The 18,505-nt window shown below is 39.5% G+C and overlaps 1 protein-coding gene across 1 annotated transcript; it reads left to right on the forward strand.

Annotated features, from left to right (window-relative positions):
• The first annotated feature begins 12,358 nt into the window (after positions 1–12,358).
• On the forward strand, positions 12,359–16,929 carry LOC122656820 (mitochondrial phosphate carrier protein 3, mitochondrial-like). Its single transcript, XM_043851481.1, has 6 exons — positions 12,359–12,790; positions 13,450–13,811; positions 13,941–13,984; positions 15,111–15,325; positions 15,432–15,556; positions 16,542–16,929. The coding sequence occupies exons 1-6, from the start codon at positions 12,497–12,499 to the stop codon at positions 16,603–16,605; spliced, it is 1,104 nt and encodes a 367-aa protein (XP_043707416.1). The 5' UTR covers positions 12,359–12,496; the 3' UTR covers positions 16,606–16,929.
• The last annotated feature ends 1,576 nt before the right edge of the window (positions 16,930–18,505 follow it).

Genomic DNA, 18,505 nt, shown 5'->3' on the forward strand with positions numbered 1-18,505 from the left:
AACAATGGATCTTTGTCTGTTAACAACTACCTTCCGATCCGCATCTTTTTAGTTGACAACCTCATCCCATAGAAAACATCAATCGGGCTAAAGTTTTCGTGGGCAGCGGCGGCCTAACATATGGAATCATATGTAGAATCAGTTGACGGAGGATTTTAAACTTGGAATCAGGATCGAATCAGTGCTATGGTTATGTTTGCGACGTCAAGGAAGAAAAGAACAAAAATTCAAACAAATCTAAATTTGAAGAAATTTTTTTTGCTTTTCTATTCTAGGCTTCCAAACATAGCCTGTGGGATCGAAATCGACCTTATCCCAAAAAAACCTAGGATCGATCCCTCAAATTTGAAACCTAGTGATTCGATTTCAATGATCCTAGAATTGATCATATTATTATCGACCATAACCAATTTCAATCTAAATCGATCAATGTCATTTTGATCATTTTAACCATACTTGATGGGAACAACTTCAACTTGCTAGTTCTAACAATTGGATATTTAAAGAATGGTACGGATGAGACTTTGTTTTTTTCTATCATCTCCTAAGTTATAATTATTAGAAATTTTGCTACGCGTAATCAAATCTAATTTAACTAAAAATTAACACTAACACCAATCCGTAGGTAATAGGTCGTCCGCCATCTACCGAGAGGAAAATTATCATCTCCAATTCTCATAAGTTTGGTTGTGTGACAGTGCTAAGTGGAGATGCCGACATGTGGCAGTTCGGACATCCAACGGTCCGAGCTCATTGACTATGTTGAGTTTGGACCGTTGGATGTTCGAGCCGTCATGTGTCGGCATCTCCACCTAGCACTGCTGCAATGTCGAACTTTAGAAATTGGAGAGGGTAATAATTCCACTTGGCCAAGCCAAATTATGGAAATGGTCAAGATTGGTGTTTGGTTGTAGCCCGACGCAACAGGTGTCCAATCAAGTCCAATCGACACTGTTAACTGTTAACTGGTTGTTTGTAGCTCGATTAGCCCATTTATAGGGGTGTCAACCAGTTGGGTTTGGTTAGGCTTAGTTGGGCTAGTTGGACCTCATCAATCTTGCAGGTTGCATCATGTCCAAAAAGTATTCGGGCCGGGCCTAGACGGGTGTGGTCTGGCGGGCTATAATTGGGTGCTAGAATCGAGCCTCAACAGGGTCTTAAACCAAGCTATGAGCCTATTTAAATTTAAATGAGCTTTAAATGAAAGTTTTAGGACGTGTTTGGTTCGATGAACCAATTGGCGTTGCACCAATTGGTTCATGATTCCGAATTAAATAAACTGTTTGGCTCAAAATGATGGTGAACTGATCCGGATTCATGAGTCTAACTCATTCACAATTTTTCATGTAAATGTGAATTATATAGAGGTGGACCCATATTTGATTCAAGGAAAATGAGTCCTAATATAAATACCACTCTTATTTGTGCACCAATATTGATTCCTATTCATCGAGCTTGAAGAACGAAAGCCCTAGCCTGCGTTTTTCTTGGTTGAGAGAAGAAGGCTGAAGAACGGAGAAGGGAATCTGCCACTAGCCTGTTCTTCGTTTTGGAGAAGAAGCCCTAGCCTTTTCGTCGTTTTGGAGAAGAAGCCCTAGCTGTTCTTCGTTTTGGAGAAGAAGCCCTAGCCTTTTCGTCGTTTTGGAGAAGAAGCCCTAGCTGTTCTTCGTTTTGGAGAAGAAGCCGTAGCCTATTCTTCGTTTTGCCGAAGGAAGAAGGTGTCGTGGAACCTGCAAGTGGAACTGCAACTGGAGAAGAAGGGGAAGGTAGAAGAAGGCGAAGGGAATCAGCCACTGAAACCTGCAACTCTTCCAGATCAAGATTCGTTGTAATCTCTCTCTCTCACTCTCTCTCTCTCTCATTATCTCTCTCTGTCTCTCTCTGCAAGATCAGTAGGGTTTAAACACTATGCGTCTGAATTTTATATATATATATTTTTTTAATTTTTTTTTTTTGTGATTGCAGGTCAGATTTGGGTCTCTCTCTCTCATTATCATACCTGAAATCAAGGGTAAGTGTATCTATGGTTGTCTTTGGGTGGTCCTTGTTTCTTTTAATTTAATTTAATTGGATTTTTCGTGTTTGATCCTTTGTGTCATTTGTTATGTCTATGTAGGACAGAGAATGTACAGATTTAAGTGAAATGATTTCATAAACTAAAAGCTGTTCTAGTACATGTTCTGTTATAAAGCCTTTCAACTTTTCCAGCTTTGATGCTTGTCTTTGGATGGCTTGGTCTTTAGTTTGTTCCAAATACCAGATATACAGCTAATTTCTAGAGATACTATTATTAGAACATAATGGATGAGGCTAGGCCTGACTCTAGAGGAATATTAGGGTACAGGATGAAATCCCACATGATACGAACACGTATTGATCTGCAAAGGAAATAGCTATAAGGGAAGGGATAAATGCCACTTCGATGGGGCAGCCTCTTAGAATGGGGGATTGAAAAAGAAGAAGATAGACAGGAAAGAGAGATTTGATACATTTCTTAATGCCTTTACACTGATCCCCTTACATTATATAAATCCCTATCTAATGAAATTATCCATCTACCCCTAATATGCTAATTACACCTATCAAACTAATCCAATACAAATTACCCATTTATCTATTATCATAACATTGCCAACCCCTTCAGAAAACCTTGTCCTCAAAGTTCAATTGCATAGAATTGGTGCACCGCAAACATGCTTCCCTAACACCAAACAACCCATAACTACAAAGAGCCGCCCAAACAAAGTTGGATCGACACCGAAAAGTCATGCCATCTTCAACCATATTATGAGCATGCATACGTCCGGACCCAACTCAATCCTCTGCCATCGGCTTAACTGATTGAAGGCTGGTTTAAAACGCCAGCAATAACAAACACGTGGCAAGGGCAATATGGCTACACGATCCTTCTTCTTTCTTTTATTTTTATATTCCCTATTACTGTCCTCTCTCTCTTTCTTTTCTCTCTTATACATTTCACTCCCATTCTTTTACGTCTCTTTTATTTTTTTTTGGTAAGATTCTTTTACGTTTCTTACTTTCCTCTCTCTTCCGTACAGCTGTGCTGAACGACGAAACTCTCTCTTGCTGGCTGTACTCCGTCGCCTGTGCCCAATCAAGTTCAAAACTACTTTAAATCTTCTTCTTCTTCCATGTATCCGGCGGCGAATTCGTTTAAAGATCTGAAATCCTCTTCTTCGATTTCTTCCTTCCATCCCTCGAAAATCGCTGGGCGTCAGAGTGTTTTCAAAATCTGAGGTCTTTTATCTCTGGCGAAATCGCATCTCAGAAGGGGTAGGGAACCGTTGTGGTGGTGGAGTAACGGTGACAGGGTCAGGACAAGCCGAGGTAGTTAGGAGATTGGGGTGAATCGAGGAGGTGAGGAGGTCGGTTCGAGCCAAGGTGTTCGTCGGAGCGTCAAATGGCGTTTGATATTCAGAGACAAAAGACAATTGAATCAATCCAGCAAGAGCGTCTTGGGGACCATCAAACTTTGAATAACCAAAATGGGCTTTTAGGGCGTGGGTGAGCGTCGACCACGTGCTGAGCTTGCCATTGCCGCGCATCCTCCGGAACCACTGTAAAGCTCTTCCGTCTATATGAAGGGAAGAAACCAGAAGCCGCAGGTCACAGTCACGATGGAGTGGTGGGGGTGGTTCTGGCGGTGGCCTAGGGACCCATATCTTTTCACGCCCTTTCACGCTCAGTTGTTGGCCGATGGTTCCAAGAACGGAAGTTGAACTTGGGAACTTTTGTATGGCGGATCTGCAAGGAATTCCCAGACTGACCGGTGGTGGCCATGGTGGGATAGATGACAACTCTGAATCCTGCAACGAAGCCGTCAGCGTTGAGTCCTGCAACGAAACTGCCAACGATCCCTTGAGTTTGAAGACTGCTGTGATTGGCACAAGACTCAGGAACAATTCCTCGCGCTCCACATCAAGGAACCACTGGAGAGCATCTCCGTCTAGGCGATTATAAGCCATGTTGAGGCGCCGATCATCATCAGAGATGCCAAAACGGTTGAACAACCATATCGATTTGTTGAGCCATAAATCCAGATCCATGCCTGGAAAACGAGGAAATGCGAAACTCCGAGGGCGGTGGTTGGTTGGAGGGGAATTCGGTTGTTCACCACTGGAAGGGTATTCCGAGGTGATGCAGATGGTTACCGTGGCTGAGAAACGGAGGAGGAGGTTGAAGGTAGGGACGAGCGCTGTTGCAACGATCCCTGTGTCAACCATCTCTGTTTGAACCGGTCAACAACTGAGGATGCATCTCTGTCTTTGGTTCTTGCCCCTCTGTTAATTGATGTATTAGATCCTTCTTCTTGTAAGTAGGTTCAACTGCAAAAGCATTTTACTGGTGTAAAGTAAAACCATGGATACAGAAAATGAAGAATTAATGCAGAATAGAGCATGCTAATTAGGTATTTGTTGCCGCATGTTCTTCCCTGTCGCTGGGTCAGAGTGGTAGGGTTTGTTTCTCTGTGACCTTTGGCAACCTTCAGTCGCCTTAAATGCAGCAGGAAGTTTAGTTAAATAGAATCAAGCTTGAGGTAAATAGAATTCAAATGACTACTGCATGAATACTACCAAAAGAAAGGGAAAAAATTGAGATAATATTAGAATGTCATTTGTTTGTTAGTTACATGATCTATATGCATTTGTGTTCATAGTTATATTTTCATGTGTGATCTAGATTTATGATTTGTTTGCATATAATCATGTGTGTTTGTGTTAATTTAATTATAAAAGTATGGATGTTGCCATACTGGCAGGCCAGCGTTAGAGCTTATTTTGAGCTTCTTGCTAGGATATATGGGCCTGAGGCTGATTACTTTGGGTTTATTATTTTACTTTTTTCCACTCACATAGGAGAAAGGGGATTGGGGAAGACAAAGAAATTACTGAGAAAGGAAGCAATGAATGGCAGGTAAGAGCAAGGCCCATCTATGTTATCTCTTAGGACCAATTTCAAAAGGTTCTGGCATTGGCACCATCATTTTTCTATTTATACTAATTGCCTTTTCTTTGAAAAACAAAAAGTTTCTTTACTTCTCATGTCCAAAATAGCCAAGTGCTTTAATTAGTGAAGATCATTCAGTCTATGGAATCTCTTGCTTTCTAGAATCCAAAAGAATGGAGAATATAATTTGGTTTAATCTGTTGTGTTAATTCATTGACAACTTGATGGGTCTTTAGCTCAAATTGGTAGAGCACAAGAGGATGGTGGTTCGAGTCCACCAAGGCCCTCTTTATTCAACTGTTCATAGCATTGTTAGTTATGCCACTAATCCACACAAGAACCCAATTTTAATGGCATCTTTGAAATTTGATATCTTTTTATTCATACAGATTCAATCCAAATAGAATCCAACTGACAGACTCAGGGTAACTAAACAGTTTTTCATATAAATCCAAATAGAATCCAACTGACAGACTCAGAGTAACCAAACAGTTTCTCAGGATGATTCAACTAACAGACTGAAGGTAATCAAACAGTTTAATCTGTCAGGACAATGGATCCATTGGTGCAACACCAATTGGTTCAACACCAATATCAATGCAACCACCAATTGGTTCACCGAACCAAACACGCCCTATCATCTCAAGTGCGGTGCACCGCCCAATGCACCAATCCCTTTAAATGGACTTAAACGGTGCAACCCTGAAAAATTTATTGCAAAATCAGAAGAAAAAAAAGAGAGATGAAAATCAACATGGACGATTCGACATCCCTCACTTAATTGATTGAAATCAATGCACCTAGCACTCAAAATTCATAATAATGGATATACCAATTATCCTTCATCAAAATTAAATAAAGAGATAAACTGATGAATTATATAGGTTACACCACCACAACACTCATTGTACATTGATGAATAAATCTTCAAATCCTTAGCTTTTGATGGGCTTGGGTTTTCCATCCAGTCAGCATGGGCCTAGCTCTTAAATTGGACGGTAGCTACTATGGTCCTCATAACTAAATGGGACTATAATCCGGTGTTGGGTTGATATGGGTTATGTTTGCATTCCAATAACTACGAGTGGGAGAGGGAAGGGAGGGCAAGTATACAAGTTAAAGGGTCGAGCTATAACTGGGTGGGTTAGGTCGGGCCTGGAATCAGTCGGTTCGATCGGGTGTTTATCGGGCTAGGACCCCATACGGGGACTGCCCGATTATAAGCCCAACACGTTTAATAATCAAGCCGGGCCTGAAAGGCTGAAATTGACACCCCTACCGTTTAAGTCCATTTAGCTAGTTTATAGTCTGTTATAGCCAGTTTAAGGCCCATTTAACCAATTAGCCCAATTCACCACAAGCTTGATGAAGTGTGTCCATGTCATTGCCTACGAGGCCCAATTACCTAAATGATTAGTAATGGTGAGAAACCTTAAATCGATGGAGTCCGATTAGGTCCGACTAAAACCAACCAACCAACCATGCCCGACCAGTGATACCCCTACGTAATGGTATCAACCGGTCGGGCTTAACCAGGCCTCACCTTTTACCCCCTTGCATTGTAACTGCCCAAATACATATTCGGGCCTGCATATGCCAGTTGTGGTCGCATTAGGGATGTAAATGGATAACCGAAATCCGAATCCGAATTCGCATCCGTATTCGTTTAGGGGCATCCGTATTCGTTTAGAGATATCCGGAAAATAATCCGAATACTCCGATTAAAATCCGTCCGAAAAAAAATCCGAATACTTAATAATAAAAAATTAAGTAAATAATGATTTTTAGGGTTTTTGAAGATTAAACAAGTTCTAGAATATGATGAAAAGAGAATCATGATCTAAGAGATATGGATTGAGAGATAATTGTATCCGCTACGGGGAGGAAGGTCCGAGTTACACAAGGCAGATATGTAAACGGATGGTCGAAAATCCGAATCCGATCCGCATCCGAATCCGTTTAGAGGTATCCGTATTCGGTCAGGAAATATCCGGCTCCGATCACATCCGATCCGTATCCGATCCGAATCCGATCCGTTTACATCCCTAGGTCGCATTTATAAACTATTGCCCAGGAATCTTTAATCGGACTACCAATAATTGGGCTAAACGGATCTTAGACGGACCACTGTGCCATTTATTTTAAAACGGGCTTCAAACGTGTAGGACTTCCACACAGAGAACGACTGAATAATATTTGGTTTGAGCTTGAGCTCGACATGTTTAACAGATGTGCCAGGCCAGTTTCAGGTTTTCCCAGTCACGTCAGCCGAACCTGCAGATGTGGGCTTGTAATTCACTTTCGATATGCATCTGTAGTCTATGTTCCTCCTCTATCATTCAATATAAACTAAAGTTTCCTTAGTCACCCCAGGGCATGGTTTTTCTTTAAGCTCCCTAAAGTTTTAACCACTTTGAAATTTAGGTTATTTTATCCCCAAAAAATATTTTTGAGAAAAGTACGTTCTCAGTGAGGGAGAGTGTGCCTTTCGCCTAGACAAAAGGGGGGGGGGGGGTAACGATAACCATCCCACCCCTATGAATGGCGGTCCTGACCACCTTATTGATGCCGTCACATGTTTTCCCATTGGTCCTCACATAAGCGTAAAGGCCACGCTTCCCACAGAGAGCTCTTGTTCGAACTAAATTTATAAGTTCATACTCCAAATCCAACCCCCCTCCCCCCAATAAAAAATTATTAAACCACCCCCGATGCCACAATTATATACTTATATATTTGACCATAAGCTGGTCAAATACTCCTATTACGTAAGAGTATGCGTGTGCAATTAAAATCTTGAACGTGAAAATTTAATCAAGTCAAAGAGAAATCTTTTCATTCGATATTATTCAAATTGTTTTTTTTTTTTAATAAAATATATTATTCAAAATTATACTGATAATAGGGTTGGAGAACACATATAAAATAAACCAAAGCGTATAGTACATGCATACATTGTATATAATTGAAAAATCTTGTTGTAACTTCTAAGTTGTAATCAAGCTAGATTAAAAGAAATTGTAATTCCATTTATTTTGTGTAATCTCATATTTTTTTACCCTAATGAGGATATAATTTTGTCATTTCACACATCAGTTTAAAAAAGTATGCAAAAAAATGACAACCTTTTTTGTGTGTTAAGAAAGTGACAACTCTTTATAAGGATATAATGATATAAATTCTTTTTTATCCTTAACTTTAAAAACTTTAAGATTAAGGCAATGAGAAGTCAAACGTGGCAAAATATCAAGTCATAAAATTTGGTGATTATACTAAATCTCACATGACAGAATTAACCCTAACTATTCGACCATAAGCAATAGATGATATGACTATTCCGACCATTGGAGTCTAGATAGAGAGGACATGACCTAAAATAGCCATGTATCGGATTCCAAAGTGTAGTTCATCTATTAACCCAGTGTATTGGCCTACATCCCATGAACGTCCTTGCATGTTTATTAGTATTCTAGTAAATACAATGCACTTTGTTTTTATCCATGACTGTGTACACGATCATTTCTAACAACCATTGGATGGGGGTGGGGGCCGTGGGGGGGGGGTTAGAAGTGTTATTACATATCCCCACACAACTGTGCAAAAAACCTTTTGCCATATTTATCTCTCTAGAGATACTAATCTTTTCTATGTTTTTATGACTAGAGATACTTATCTAGAGAGCCTTTATTGTATGCCCTTGAAATCGATAGTTGCCTATTGTCTTTCTCCCCAACACAAAAAAATAAAAAATAAAAAAATTATTCATAATAGTATTAGGGAAAAACTTTCACATGAAGAGTGTAGTTTACACACCACAACAATGGTTCCCCATGTTTCCAATGTGGGGAGGAATCTACACAGCATACCAATGGTTGTTTTGAAAAAACTCTCCACATGTAGACCACATATTCAATCCAGGTGAGACAAAAAAAAATTAAAAGAATTTAATGTCAGAGGAAAGTTGCACTATTGGTTGTTGGAAAAGTTTTTGTTTTATTTTTTAATATCTTCTCACTTTTGTTTTGAATTGTAGAGTCTCTATACATTGGTTTTTTTATTTTTATTTTGTGAGGGGGGGGGGGGAACCCTCTCTCTCATATCAGTTTTGTATCAAGAAAAACAAGACAAATAAAATTGGGTTCATGTTCTATGTGCCGCAATGCAGGCTGCGCCCAGACACATGGGTCTGCCACTCAAGAGGTAGGATGGTCATTGCGTCCAACCCCATGTGTCTGGACACAGCCTGCGCCCTCAGCACAGAGAATATTCTCCCAATAAAAGTATAGAAAAAGTTTTTTGTGAGGAGAAATGACTGCCCCACCCCCAATGAAATGCGAAAATCCTACCCCCATGATGCTCCAATGTACCTTCTCATTGGCCCCACACGTGCTAGAGTCGCACTCCCCAACAAAAAACGCTCACCCTAAAATTATTAATCTGAACCATCTATTACTTTAATTATAATATTATTTGAGGGAACATATACTGCTAGGTGGTGACCTAGAGAGATCAGTTGTCTACATTATTTAACAACACAACAAACAGATTAAAATTGTTAAAAAAAAAAAAACCCGAACATCCCATAAAAAGTTAAAAAAAAAAAAAAAAAAACATAAAAATACATTGACCAAAATACCTTATTATAAGGAAAATAAAAGACCAAAATATGGACAATTTTTTATGCCAACCTTTAGCAATTGATTACATAATGCGTGACATATTTGCCACGTGTATCTTAAGGGTAAGAGGACATCATTGAGATCCCTGCTTAAGCAATAAGATACGTGGCTGACTTGCCAACGTAGCAGAAAACCTCGACCTATGCACTTTTCATGCCCCATGAAATGAGGACAAACGTCACTCACAGGCTCAGCTTCCTTCGTGATTGTTTCTTACCAATGGCCAACGCGAGAATCCTTTTTTGGTCAATAATGGGAGAACCCATCGTAATTAGATAGTAAATAAAGCAAAGCATATGAAAAGGAAAGTGCCGATTAGGCGAACAAATAAAGCTAAACTGTTAAAGATGACGTGGAATATACGTTGTTGCCTCTGACCGTTGCCATAATGGAATAAGTGTCTTTTATAAGTACCCGGTACTTCGCCACACAATTACAAACATACCCACCCCATCAGTCTAATTTTTTGATTTGTTAAAAGGAAACCATAAAAATTGCATTACACATTTACAAATGGTCAATGCTTCCGTAGCTTTTACCCAAAAAAAAAAAAACGCCTCCTTAGCTTTAAAAATCACATTTTTTAAAGATATTTAATTACATGAAGAATCTACCCCCCAAAAAAAAAAATACATGAAGAAAATTTTAATGCGCGACTCACAAGCACAATTGTAGAGACATGTGAACTATAGCTAAAATCTTCTATCAAAAGAAAAAAAAATTATAACTAAAATTTCATTTTAAGAAGAAAAGGTTGATTTTAGATGGCCCCGTCTTAGAATGGTTCCTTAAAAGGTCCCCAATCTTTAGCCATGAGGATAGATTGATGCAACAGTTCTAACCAATAGAGGAAGAGAGATGGGAGCTAGCTTGTGGTATGGGTGCGGTATGAGTGGTGTGCCCAATCTTTTCCCTTTAGATATTCAGAACTCCTATGAGAAAATTATAACCTCTAGTTCCCTTCTAGGCCCAGTTCCCCAGTGCCTGTAATAAGGGGAGTCATGTTTTTTGTTTATTTTTTATTTTTTATTTAACAACAATCATAATCTTATCCCAACTAAATGGGGTCGGCTACATGGATTCGAAATGGCCAAAAAAAAAAAAAAAAAAAAAAAAAAAAAAAAAGGGGGTTTAAGCATTAATCAAAGCAACATCCCAAGAACATCCCCTACATGGGATCGGCTACATGGGTCCTTGACCTCGAAACAACTCCATCCACGGTCATACTAGGATCTAGCCCTATCATATATGCATATTCTTTCTTACCACTTCTCCAATAGTCATTTTAGGTCTGTTCCTACCTCTTTTAGTTCATTCCAATTGAATCTGGTCACTCTTTCTTACTGGTGCATCCGTGGGTCTCCTTTGTATATGACCAAACCATCTCAAGCGGTTCTCCCGAAGTTTGTCCTGGATTGGTGTAACTCCCAATTCGGTTCTAATACAAACATTTTTTACTCTATCTCTCCTGGTCTTGCTGCACATCCTCCTCAGCATCCTTATATCCGTTACACTCATCTTATCTATATGACTCTTCTTAACTGCCCAACATTCCACCCCATAAATCATAGCTGGTCTTATTATTGTCCTGCATAATTTTCCCTTAAGCTTAATAGACATACGTTTGTCACATAAAACTCCTGATGCTCTTTTCCATTTCAACCATCCTATTTTAATTCTATGAGAAACATCATCTTCTATATCACTTTCTTTGTTAAAGGTTGACCCTAGGTATTTAAAGCATTCACTTTGTGGTAGCTCTCTCTCCTCAAGTTTCACCACTTCATCATCTCTCATGGTTTGCCTGAAGTTACACATCATATATTTTATTTTCATTCTGCTTAACTTAAAACCTCTTGATTCCAAGTTTGATTTCCATAGTTCCAGCTTTGCATTAATCCCTTCCATTGTTTTATCTATCAAAACAATATCATCAGCGAATAGCATACACAAAGGGATTTCATCTTGAATATGTCTAGTTAAATCATCCATGATGAATGCAAACAAATAGGGGCTTAGAGCTGATCCTTGGTGTAGCCCAATTGTAATTGGGAATTCACTATTTTGTCCCTATGCAGTTTTTACACTTGTCACCACGTCCTCATACATGTCATTAACTATATCCACATAGTTAATTGAGCTCCTTCTCTTCCTTAGGACATGCCAAATGAGTTCTCTAAGCACTCTATCATATGCCTTTTATAGGTCGATAAAGACCATATATAGATTCATTTTGTGAGCTCTAAAGATTTCCATAAGCCTCAAAAAACAAAATTAGTGGCTTAATGAAAAAACCAAAAGGAAAAATGGTTTATGTGAAGGAGTGTATTGCCATGTCCAGACACATAAGAGTGAAATGACTACCCTGCACCCATTAAAGGTGGAAATGATCGCATGCGTATCAATTAGCCCCATGCATGTAGAGGAGGCACGCTCCCACAAAAAGAAAAAATATTGGAAAATACTTCCAACAGGAGGGCGGCAAAAGGTTCCATTCAAACGAAAGGCGCGTGGGAGTCCATTTCTCATAAAAATGGAAATAAGATGTCATTTTAATTAAAAACGAAAAGAAATAAGATGTCAGGGTTTGTACATTTGTTAAAAGAACAGGTCATTTGAATATCGAGTACTCCTATAAAAGAAGCAGAGGAATTGTGTTAGCGGGACTAGCCTTTGCTAACTAGTCAGACACTGAGATCGGGGGAGGTTTTCTCTCGAATCCTAGCTTTCCGCTTTCTATATTTTCACCACTCGAAGCCTTGGATCCCACTTCGCGTAGAAAGAACTGCTGGGTAGCCTTTTCTTCTATTCGTGTCTCGAGAGAGAGGAAAGCACAAGCCCTAATCCTCATGGCTCTCTCTGAAAACGCTCGCCAGTCTCTCGTACCAAGCTTTCTCTACTCGACGTCTTCGTCGAAGAAGACCCTAGATTTAGAGAAATTGCTCAACCGAAACCAGAGCTCGCCATTGACATACACTAATGGAGTTTCTAAAAACTTCGTCATTCCTGCTCCGAGCGAGCCCGGCAAGATCGAGTTGTATTCCCCGGCATTCTACGCCGCTGCTACAGTCGGTGGAATATTGAGCTGTGGTCTCACTCATATGGCCGTTACTCCTCTGGATCTGGTTAAATGTAATATGCAGGTCTGATTTCTATCCATCGTTTTTCAACTATTCTTTTGTTTTTGGTTAAATTTGTCTGCGGTTTCGTGAAGTGGCTCTTACTATTTTACTTTCAGCTTTCCTTTTTTTTCTTTCTTCCTTGCGTCGTTTAAGTTCCTCACTGAGTTGGGACATCTTGCTTTCGACTTTTTCGTTTAATCTCCAATAATAATGGAGTACCGTGCACTAGAATAGAGTATCTTGTAATGGATTGCTCTATGACCTTCTTCGTTTGGAATTGATTTCTAGCATGTCGTCTGAGATATAAAATCCCATGCCTCTGCTTGCGTGGTTTCACGTTTGACAATGATTTTACAAGAAGATGGGGTGAACAGTTTCTAATGATACTGTGTTGTCCCGTTTATGCTGTGAATCTGTGTTAAACCGATTTGGTTATTACTCTGTTATGGTTACCCTATTATAGTTTCGTCTTGTTCATCTTAATCAAGCTTCAGATCTGTCACATCCGATGGACTGGTGGAAGGTTGAACTCCTCTCGGAGTTCTTTCTTCTTTATCTCCTATTTCTGTATTTCATAAATTTGTGTTTGATTTACTCCTTCTTGATCTTGGATTTTTAAAGGTTTGTTTTATAACTATTGGAAGAATATTAATTAACGATGATTATTGTCAATTCCTCAGATCGACCCCTCGAAGTACAAGAGCATCAGTTCTGGTTTTGGAGTTTTGCTTAAAGAGCAGGGAGTTAAGGGTTTCTTCAGGGGTTGGGTGCCAACCTTGCTTGGTTATAGTATGCAGGGTGCCTGCAAGTTTGGATTCTACGAATTCTTTAAGAAATACTACTCAGACATTGCTGGACCTGAGTATGCAGCCAAGTACAAGACCTTGATTTACCTTGCTGGTTCTGCATCTGCTGAAGTGATTGCCGATGTTGCTCTGTGCCCTATGGAGGCAGTAAAGGTCCGTGTGCAAACCCAACCAGGGTTTGCTAGGGGGTTGTCTGATGGGCTCCCCAAGTTTGTTAGATCTGAAGGATATCTTGGGTATGGACTTATGTTCTTCATTCAATTATACATGCATATACTTCTGTAAAGATAGATGCGTACTTTTTACTAATTAAAGAATACATGGTGATAGTTATGTATTGCTTTATCTCCACTACATTGTTACAGGTTGTACAAGGGGCTTGTTCCACTCTGGGGGCGTCAGATTCCATGTAAGCTGAAAAATCTCTCTTATTCTACGTGGTATTCATTTACTCATAAGAACATATGTTCTCCATTTTCAAATGGTCTGATCTAATGTGCATAGTGCCAGTAATTATCATGTAAAATGGGCTTAGCCTTCTAATATTTGAATGGTTTATTTATGTTGGTCCATTTGTTTTTACAAATCTCCTGGGATTCAATTGTGATGATCTAAACTAATGAGTATAGGTCAGGCTTGCCTGGCCACCTAAACACGCACATATGGAAAGTGGGTGCTTCTGTGGGTTTGTTCACTTGGGCTGTCTGGCTGGAAGTCAATGGGAGGGTAGTAGGTAAATGAAATTAAAACAAAACTATGAATGAAACTTCCCCAATCCTTACAAACAATGATTAATTCTCTTTTCCCTAATATATGAGGGACCTGAACTGGATGGTTTCCTGTTCTTAGTTAGGTTATTGTGTTCATTTCATTCAGCTCTGTTCCTCTGCTTTATGTTTGTCCTGTTGCATGCGGTTCATCTTGGAAATGATCCATGTTTATGTTGATTGTACGCATGCAGACATGAAACCGTCCCCACTGTTTAGAGCAAGGTTTGAAATGTTTGTTTGCGCTCTCATTTTGCTTTCTGCGGAAACTGGAATATTTTGGTAAATTTAAAAAATTTAGGTAAATTTTGCATACAAATTTAGGTAGTCATTTCAAAATATTTTGGCAATTTCAGTGAAATTTTGAACACTGGATTTTAGAGTATCCTCATACTTATGTTGAGTGGAGCTGCATGCTGATGGTGTGGTTCAGAGAGCTGTTGATACAAGTCATTATAGCCTTAGGGTACCTTGATGTCGGAATGGTTGTGAGCTGGCTAAAAGTTGCTGTTAATGTAATAGTTATGGTGCGGTAAACATGTTGTGGGATAGTCCTTTAAGCACTTTACATGAATGGACTCCCATAATCCCACCACCTATTGGAATTCCCATGCGGCATGCTTCATCAGAATACAATTTTAGGTGTAGTTTCTAATTCAATCAGTGTGAGAGGGCATTTTTACATTTGTATTTATGTTTCCTACTTAGGTCTTTTGTTGAAGTGTTCGTGATATCAAGGAGTCTGTCTGACAATCATAATTTCCACAGATACCATGATGAAGTTTGTATCCTTTGAGACCATTGTGGAGATGATTTACAAGCATGTCATCCCCACTTCGAAGGACCAGTGCAGCAAACCTCTACAGTTGGGTGTTAGCTTTGCTGGTGGATATGTTGCTGGTGTTTTATGTGCTATTGTCTCTCATCCAGCTGACAGTCTTGTCTCTTTCCTCAACAATGCCAAAGGGGCAACTGTTGGTGATGTGAGTACTGAGTAACAGCAGTAGCCTGGTTACTCCATATGGTTCTATATTTCTTCCGTCAACTTTCCCAGTTATAACTCCCCTAATAAATTTTTCTTTGGTCCAGGCTGTGAAGAAGATAGGGGTTGCGGGTCTCTTTACTCGTGGTCTTCCTCTTCGTATTGTTATGATTGGAACCCTTACTGGAGTTCAATGGGTCATTTATGATGCTTTCAAAGTTTTTGTTGGGCTGTAAGTTTCTTCCACTGTATGCAAATCTTTTCGGCTCCATTGAAATTTGATTGCTGAACATGACTTGGGTTTGTCGTCATCTTGGGTCCTTCTATACATGGACCCTGCCTTTTCATGCCCAGAAGTGGCAATTTGGCGGGTTAAATGATGGGGGCACTGCCATGCCTTGCCACGGAATAATCAAGGGCATCTCCTTATTTGCATTGTAATATCTACAGGTTGTAGTACTATTGTCCTAACTCCTTCATGGGGATGTGCAAGTAACATTCCTTACTGTGCTATTTTTTTTTATGCTGGGTTCGTTCATGCATAACTCAAGGTTTCATGCACCTTGTGAATGTGTCTTTACTGTTTAGGCTTGAAACTTGATATCTCAAATTGTGCACCAATATTTGGTCTCCTTGGAAGCTGCTAATGGCAGTCGTGTCTTTTTTTCCTGTCAGTAATGGGTGGACTGGCAGACCTGCTAACCTTTGCTTTCATTTCACTCCTTATTTGTTGCATTTAAATCCTCTTCAATCCTTGCATTGCTGAGTGCAGTGCAGTTTAGGTTGAGATGTTGACACGTGGCAAATGCAACATCCAACGGTCCAAAGCTTGATTGAGTCTTTTTTTTCTTCCTTTCTTCTCGAGCTCAGCCCCTTTGGATGTTGCACCTGTTACGTGTCGACCTCTTAACCCCAAACTGCACTGCACTTGGCGATGCAAGAATTGAAGAGGATTTAATTCCTTTATTTGTTCCAGGCACCTGAAAAAGGGCCCAGTTCTTCATTATGCAAATGCATTTGAAGTATTATCATTGTTTCTACCAAAAAAAAAAAAAGTATTATCATTGTGTAATTAATTATCCAAATTACCAAATGTTGCAATATGGAGTATTGAAATCCATATCTGTCTGAAACTTCTTTATTCATTTCACCTTTTAAAAAAAAATAAAAATAAAAATTAAAGTAGGTACTGATATTGGATTTGCTGTGGTTTCCAGGCCAACCACTGGTGGTGTTACTCCAGCTCCTGCCCCTGCTGCATCTGAGCTTGTAAAAGTGTAATTTGGAACATTGAAATGCTTATCTTCACAAAATGCAGACTGAAGAGGGTGTTTTTTATACGGATTAATGACTGAAGGTTTTGGTTGCTGAAAAAAGTGATAAGTGGGAACTGGAAGTGTATTCTTTTTCTATTCAGAAGATTTTTTAAAGCTCTATTTTATTTTTGAGGATGGTTTTGAATTCATCCTCGCAATCTTAAGGACTTTTAGGTGCAGTAGTTCCCATAGGTAACCCTTTCAAAGTAGGGATAGTAATAATAATAATGGTTTGTGAGGTCTGTACTTCAGAAACATTTTGTATGCTCGTCTTCTAAACTTTTTCCCCCGAGTTTGGGCGCTTCATTCTTTCGATTTTTATTTTTTGATAGAATATCGTTCTTTCGTTCCTTGGTATTTTCAACTCATCGTTTTCAAACAATGCATTTTAACAGCTAAGCCTGTTCCCACAATCCCACCTCCTACTTGCCCAGAATGCAAAGCGAATTTATCAAATTCAGGGAATTATTAAATTCGATGGTGTGCATACGTATAATCTATATGCACATACTTCTATGTTATGGAGAATTTTTTTGGTAGTTATGAAAATTTTACACTGTAAAAATAACAAGACAATTAATTATCTTCCTTCCCTTTTCGCTTAATACATTGGAAAAATAACAAGACCAATGTGGATCTCAATTCCCTCGAGGAATACAAACCATCTAACAATCCTACTGGCCTTCATTTCAAGAGATTCTTCAATCCAGGGCATAGTGGATGGCTGTGTGTCTCCTCCCCTTTTGAGGTCTCCATCATTATCTTATTTATCTTTGATGTGAGACTTGGTGAGTCGGTTTGATATTTGCCCGTTTGCACATTTTAGCCAATTTCTCATTTCAATTCTATTTATAAATGGGTTCTTTTTTACCTCATTTAGATCTTTGGAAATTCACTTCTTGAGGATATATCTTTTTAAAAGAAGGGTAAAGCTGTTTGTAACCAGTCCGGTTACAACAATGTTTTGTAACCGGACTTATTTGTCCAGCCCATATCACTTGCCACCTTTTAAAGGTAGGGTAATTTTCGTAATTTCCCCCTCCTCCCTCTCCTTCTCACAATCTCCCCCTTCTTCTCCGTCTCGGTCTCCCCTCCACTACCACTCCCTGCACTCAGCCTTGCCCCCATTCCCCGCAACTCCCCCGCCCAGCCCACTTCTCACAGTTATCAGAGGCAGCAACCCACCGTTTCCATCTCCACACCATTTAAGTAAAATCAGATCTTTAAAGCCCTGAAAAAGAAATTGCTAGACTTTAGGTACCTAGCCCAAACTCCTCACAAATCAAAAATATTTGTTTCTGAAAATCAGAAGTTGCAGAGTGATCCAATTCTCACAAACTATGAAGAATGAGATTTCACAGCACCAAAATCTCATGTACGAATCCAGAAATCTTTGTTCTTAAAATCAGAGGTTTGTATTCGGTGCTTTCTCTTTTTCTTCTGATGTTCAATTTTATCAATTGAATCCCAGCTGAACTGCGGCGGTGATGGATGAGGAAGCACCGGATACAAACGTGGTTTTGATAAGCTTCGATGAAGTGATTGATGCAATGGCAATTCATGATGAGGCATTAACATTAGCATAAACATTGGAGTGGAACAAGCGGGCACCACCATCGCAGCCACTACCATCACCATGATCGAGGAGATGTAGAGTGGAATTGCAAGATCAAATGGGGAGAGTGGAGAGTGGGATTTCTCTAATTAATTATGGGATTCCGATTTGATTTCCTCATCATTTCGAAATTCATTGTGATATACAAGGACCAGTAAAACCCTAAGCATTATTTGTAGCACTTTGCAGTGGATTGTGGACCGAAAACAACAGTTGAAGTTTGGAACCAGAGGCACTTGTTGACACCGCA

This window comes from Telopea speciosissima, chromosome 3 (assembly GCF_018873765.1).
Source record: "Telopea speciosissima isolate NSW1024214 ecotype Mountain lineage chromosome 3, Tspe_v1, whole genome shotgun sequence".
Taxonomy (NCBI): Eukaryota; Viridiplantae; Streptophyta; class Magnoliopsida; order Proteales; family Proteaceae; genus Telopea; species Telopea speciosissima.

Coding starts and splice junctions, on each gene's coding strand:
- LOC122656820 (XM_043851481.1), top strand. CDS start 12,497: ATGGCTCTCTCTGAAAACGCTCGCCAGTCTCTCGTACCAAGCTTTCTC. Junction 13,985..15,110: donor CTGGGGGCGTCAGATTCCAT/GTAAGCTGAAAA, acceptor TAATTTCCACAG/ATACCATGATGAAGTTTGTA. Junction 15,326..15,431: donor AAGGGGCAACTGTTGGTGAT/GTGAGTACTGAG, acceptor TCTTTGGTCCAG/GCTGTGAAGAAGATAGGGGT.